This window comes from Sphaeramia orbicularis, chromosome 12, assembly GCF_902148855.1.
Source record: "Sphaeramia orbicularis chromosome 12, fSphaOr1.1, whole genome shotgun sequence".
In the NCBI taxonomy this organism is placed as follows: Eukaryota; Metazoa; Chordata; class Actinopteri; order Kurtiformes; family Apogonidae; genus Sphaeramia; species Sphaeramia orbicularis.
In genome coordinates this window covers 75873114-75879394 of record NC_043968.1, presented here as the reverse complement: position 1 = coordinate 75879394, position 6281 = coordinate 75873114, and the positions used below count along the sequence as shown (strand labels likewise).

Below are 6281 nucleotides of genomic sequence, written 5' to 3'. Positions count from 1 at the left end.
GCAGTGGTTTGTAAAGTCCTTGATACCCAAAATGGTGGACTCAAATGCACGACTCACCGTAAACTGAAGATTTTAACAAAAGTATTTTAATATTGAAAAAGGGACTGAACAAAAAGCACTCCCAAGGAGGATATATAATACTACTCAAAAGAATCTCTATGAAAGACAAAACCCTTACAGAAAAACTGAAGCAAAACTGGCAAACATGAAATAACCTGGTTTGGATGCTTGACATGAACACGCTGACAGACTACGACAAACTGGCACAAGACAAAGGGAGATAGGGACTATTTATACATGAGGTAGGGGGACACAGGTGACACCAATCAGGGGTGGGGCTAACAATCACACTGGCAGGAAAACACACAAAGGGAGGAAGTCAAGGTCTGAAACAAGAGGGAAGAGATGTGTACAAAATAAAGCAGGAAGTGCAAGACAGGACCAAATGTGAACGACTCTAATTTAACATAAAGTGACTAATCAAACACTAATTAAACACTGAAAACCAAAGACAAGACATGAAACACGAAACATTAACAAGACTGACACACCTGACGAGACATGACATGGTTGACCTTACTCTAAACTTTAGCTCACTGATACTATAAAACTACATAACAGCTTAGCCACAGGCCGTTTGGGATTCTCAGGTTCACCTGCTGTGGTGCCCTCACCTGGCTGCAATTAGTCCGGTAGGCTTTAAAAGGAGCTGGAGCTCCGCAGCTCAGCTGGCTGTGAACTGTCCAGAGAACAGTGGCTCCTTGGTTGACGTCCCCCACTTAGTTTGTCAGTTGGCCATGTTTCATCCCTTTTGTCTACCTTCATCCTGACCACTGACTCCCACTTCCACACCAGAGTTTTTAAGGCCTACCTTTCCATTACCCCAACCCCCGAATAATAGAATAGAAGAATAAATAGAAGGAGAGGCGAGGAGTATTGTTTTTGGTTCGGTTTGTTTCTTTGATGATTAGTAAACACTTTAGCAGCAAAACTATTTTTTGAATTCATACCAAATTGGGTTTATAGATTGCCAGTGACCTTAAACAGATGTGATTGCATTTTGCGAAAAGTAGGTCAAAGTTTAAATATTTTATGAATTAAAAAAAAAAAAAAAAAAAATTCTTTTCCCATTTACTTATAATGGGCAGAATTTCACATGTTTATAAAAACAAATTTTGTTTCAATTTACTTCAGAATTGGCATATAAATAGAGGCAGTTGATATGCTGATATCTGCACATGCATAGACATGATGACATCAGCTGGATTGATGCCAAAATAAGCTACAATATGTGCGAGGGCCAGGGTTTGTTTTGCCTGGAACCACTTGTTGGAATTTGTTTTGAAGGAAACGTAACAATACACAATGTGTCTTATTAATAACATTAAGAGGATGCAATATAAAAACAACTCAAAGATAAAATTTTACTGGGTTGTGGAACAAACAAAAAACCTTAGATTCTACCACCAAATGTTACTGAAAAAGATAGGCAAACCTGTCTCCCAACTAGCTAAACTTCCTAGGTAGGTAGCTAAGCTACTGTACCTTCTAAATTACAACTAAGGTAAATAAATTTTTTTGTGCATGTGTACTGGGAATAATTTATTTGCTTCACAGTATCCTATTCTAGATTCTGCTGGCTAAAAGTGTTAACCAGCTTGTTAGCTAGTCAATTACTCAGCTTACATCTGATGACATTGAAGTGATCCATGTTTCTTTTTTTTCTCTTTTTTTTTTTTTTTTTGCCTCCTCATAAGATGCCACCAGGCTAGAGTAGTGATAAACATTTCCTTGCCTTTCAGATAAGCTAACATGTAACCAGAGAGAGCTGTAAGCCTAGAATAAAATTTTTTTAAAAAAATAAATAAAAAATAAAAACCCTAATAGCAAGAGATATAAATTGACAAAAATATTTTATTTGTCAAAATGACTATGGCAAATATAGCAAAGATAAACAGCTAAGAAAACCATCTGAGGAACCCCTGAATTTTATTAGAGTCAGAGCAAGTAAAAGAGTGAAAAACAAAGATGTAGAATATACTGATGCTCTGCATAGAATCCAGAAATTTCTGGACAGAGAAATCGAAAAGATAAAATGGCACAAAACATGCTATGTCACATTTCTTGTCTTAAGAAGAGCTTTGAAAGTGCAAAGAGCTCACTGGAACCTGCAAGCAATTTCTGCCCCCGCTCCACTAAACGTTCAGTATCTCCAGTATGAAACAAGTCAGCTGGACGCTGATGTTTCAGTTGCTAATGGAGATCTTAATAAATTACATTCAATGTTGTGAGCAAATGCACCATGATTGATGGGATGTCCTTAGTAAGAGCAATAGGAAAACCTCTAAATGCATCAATCTTTGGGGATTATGCTGACATTTTTATGCAGAAAGTGATTGGTTATCTACATGGGAACATCACTAGAGTGGATCTAGTGTTCAATCAGTACAAACAGAACTCCATAAATGCTGGAACAAGAGCAAAATGTAGCACTACTCTATGAAATATTTACACCATTGTCAGTAGGGATGTTAAGATACCTGCTGACTGGAATAGCTTTATTGAAATGGATGAAAACAAGGCCCACTTGACCCAATTCCTGTCAAATGAGCTTGAAAGGCCTGTGCACCGTGGTCAGGAAATTGTAATAGGTGGGGGATTCAATGACCCTGAAAAAGTGACATCTGCAGCAGAGACAGATGTTTCCCAACTACAGGCTATACATGAAGACACAGATACTTGCATACTGCTACAGGCAGTTGATGCAACAGTCAAAGGGTATCAAAGACTCATCACTCAGTGCCAAGACACAGATGTACTGGTGTTGCTTCTTCTGTTTGCACAACGACTGAGCCCAGAGATTTGGATGAAAGCAAGAACAGCCAAGAACGCTACATCAAAGTTCATGATATCAAACTGCCAAATGAGATCATTCATGATCTGCTGGCATTTCACACCATCACTTGATGTGATACTACTAGCCAGTTCATCAGAATAGGAGAAAGGACTGCATGGAAAGTGTTCCAGCAGTGCCCTAATCTTCTCCATTACTTCGGTGAGGAAGAAGCGCCAAGTCCAGCTACGCTATGCTTGGCAGAACAGTTTGTATGCAAACTGTGTGACCCAAAATCCACCAGTGAATCAATCCATAAAGTTCACTGTGCCCTGTTTTGGAAGGTGAAAACCAATGTGGATACTTTACCACCAACAAAAGATGCCTTGTCTCTGCACCTCATGAGGGCACACTGTCAAACAAAGGTCTGGAAACAGTCACCAGTGACTCATCCACAGTTGCCCTAACCAAGTAGTTGTGGTTGGCACGTGAAGGATGGTGTGCTAGTCCCCAAGCTTTTAACCAGAGAACCTTTACAGATCAGATGTTTGAAGCTAACAACCTGTGGATGCAAGGAAAGTGGAAGTCAGTGCAGTACCAGGCTGTGTTGATGTCAAAGAAGTGGAATGTGTTGCTGTGGGGCATGTGGACGTGCCTGTGCAGCTTGGTGCAAGAATACTTGAGTACCCACATCATCATTACTGAGTGTTGGCACATTGTTCAAAATACTCATATTTTTGTCTTGTGTTTTGCCCTTTAGTGTGATGCATGTGTTCTATTGTGAAAGTAAAAAACATCCTCAAAACAAAACTGTAAACTCTTGTGTTGTGTCCCTGACCAGGACTCTGACTGAACATTTGGACATGGTCCCTAGGTGCCTTCTGATAGCTGGTTACCTTTCCTGCTGTCTTTGGAGTGCAACAGCTTGGAGGGGGAAAAAAAAAACAATTCTACCTGCAGGGTTTAATGGAAATTACAACACTGCCAATGAAAGTGAATCAAGATCCTGTACTTTTGTGATTATTATTATTAAACAATCTTTTTGTCAAAAGCATCCCTAAATAAGTTGCCTCTAATGTATTATATATGTATATATGTATTATATGTTTGCTGTATGACAATAACACAGTTATAACTACAAACTATTAGTAGTAACTAACTCTAAAGAAGTGAGACAGCATTTGAATTTGGAAGGAACTCATGACTGCAGTGATATGTCAAATAAATATGATTGGTTTTACAGTCTGGTACATGTATAAAGTCAAATAGGACCAAAAGCTACCATTTAGAATTCTAAATCACCAGGGGTCTCATGTATAAAGCATACGTACGCACAAAAACGTGGCGTACACCTTTTTCCATGCTCACATTCAGATATACAAAGAGTGAAATGACCGTGGAAATGTCCGGTGCTCCACACCAACTCCATAGCTGGTGTGCACAGGCTTCCAGTGCTTTGGAACCATTGGCGACACTTAGAGGTGACACTGGGAAACTGTTAATAATGTGGGAAAGGTCATTCCTCCGACTGATGTGCACATCATGCACACAGATGAACAATTGACACACCCAGGTGGTTGCAATTAGATGAGTGGATATAAAAGAATGCATGTAATGGTGCAGAACATACTGGTAACAACAATGACAGCTTTGGCACTGTTAGAGGATACTGCAAATGGAGCAGTGAGACGAGAGCGAGTTTTCAGAGACCGAGAGGATTTCTTAGCACAGGATGACGAATGGCTCATCAGCCACTTTAGGTTCCCCAGGGCAATCCTCTTGGAACTGTGTGCGGAGCTGCAGCCATTCTTGGAGCGCGACACGGCCAGGAACCATGTCCTACCTGAGCACATACAGGTGCTAACCACACTGAGCTTCCTAGCCACAGGGTCATTCCAGAGGGAGCTGGCCGCCCGATCGGGACTGTGCCAGTCGACACTGAGCCAAGCCATGCCAGCTGTGTGGGATGGAATTATCCAAATATCACCAAAATATATCAAATTCCCACACACTGCAGGTGACCAGGCCAACACTGAAGCGGAATTTGCAGTGAGAGCCTGTTTTCCTAATGTAATCAGAGCTATCGACTGCACACACATTGCTATAAAGGCACCATCACAAGATGAAATTGTTTATGGGAACAGGAAGCAGTTTCATTCCATCAACGTACAGAACATCTGTGATGCCTGCATGCAATTAAGCAACATTGTTGCAAGGTGGCCTGGATCAACAAATGATTCACTCATTCTGACTAACAGCTTTGTTGGGAACAGCCTACAAGCTGGCATGGTGCCGGATGGGTGGCTTCTTGGTGAGTAAATCATTTAATTGTCCCAATATCAATCCACTTGATATGCATTGAGCATGTACGCCACAGAATATCATCCTGTTTAAACAACATCATTATTCGTCAGTGGTCAAAGTTAGTGACTTGCTGTTTTTGTTGCTTAAACTACAGAGTCAGAGCTTTCCAACAAGCCCCTCATTGTCTCTCCATGTAACTTACTTATGTCAATAAACGTGTGTAAAGTGTCAAAGTTAATCAGCCTCACATTTTCCCCGGCGCACAACTGCATTCACTTACAATAATGTGATCCATGTTACTGGTGTGTCAAACTACCAAATGGAAACTGGAAAGTAATATACAGTACAAACTATACCTAGATGTCGGCTCTGTTTAATTGACCCCAGGTGACTGTGGCTACCCTCTGAAAACCTGGCTGATGACCCCTCTCACCAACCCTCAGACTGACCAAGAGCGGAGGTACAATGATGTCCATTCACGCACTCAATCAGTTGTCGAGAGGACAATTGGCATGCAGAAGGGCCGATGGCGCTGCCTGGACCTCACTAGGGGTGTGCTGCTCTACAGACCTGAAAAAGTGTGCCATATTGTGACGTTCTCCACAATGTGGCACACTGGCACACCATCCCACTGCCAGAGCAGCACATCCCCCCACCAGACAAACCAGACGCTGGACCCATCGATTCCAATCCTGCCCAGGAGGCCATTCAGGCCCAGCAACATGTGATTTCAACCATATAATGAGGTAAGGGCACGGAATTCACTTGTTAAGGAATGCATTTAATGTGGTATTGATGTCTGAGAGCACATTGACAAGTCGGTCTATGCGCTCACTGATGCCACCGACGCCCTCATGATGTCCTCTTGCAATTCAAACACAGCACGGGTGAGGACACGGCCAGTTGGATGGGCATCAGCAGCTGGCAGTTGAGGTGGACCAGAGGAGCTGCTGATGCTGGGGAGGCTGGAAGAATCTCCCGGGTCTGTGACGGGGCTTGAACTGCGTCTCCCCATTTTCTCCTGCCTCATTGTCTGTTTGGAAATAAATTGAGTAAAACATGAGTCAAAGTGTTTGATTTGATATCCTGGCATGATTACGCATGAACCATGAATCATGAAGTTTGTTTGGCTGTGAGTAGACTA

At 41.8% G+C, this 6281-nt stretch overlaps 1 protein-coding gene across 1 annotated transcript; it reads left to right on the top strand.

Moving 5' to 3' along the window:
* The first annotated feature begins 4474 nt into the window (after positions 1-4474).
* Positions 4475-5865, top strand: LOC115429138 (putative nuclease HARBI1). Its single transcript, XM_030148387.1, has 2 exons — positions 4475-5144; positions 5525-5865. Exons 1-2 carry the CDS (start codon positions 4475-4477, stop codon positions 5863-5865), a joined length of 1011 nt encoding a protein of 336 aa, XP_030004247.1.
* The last annotated feature ends 416 nt before the right edge of the window (positions 5866-6281 follow it).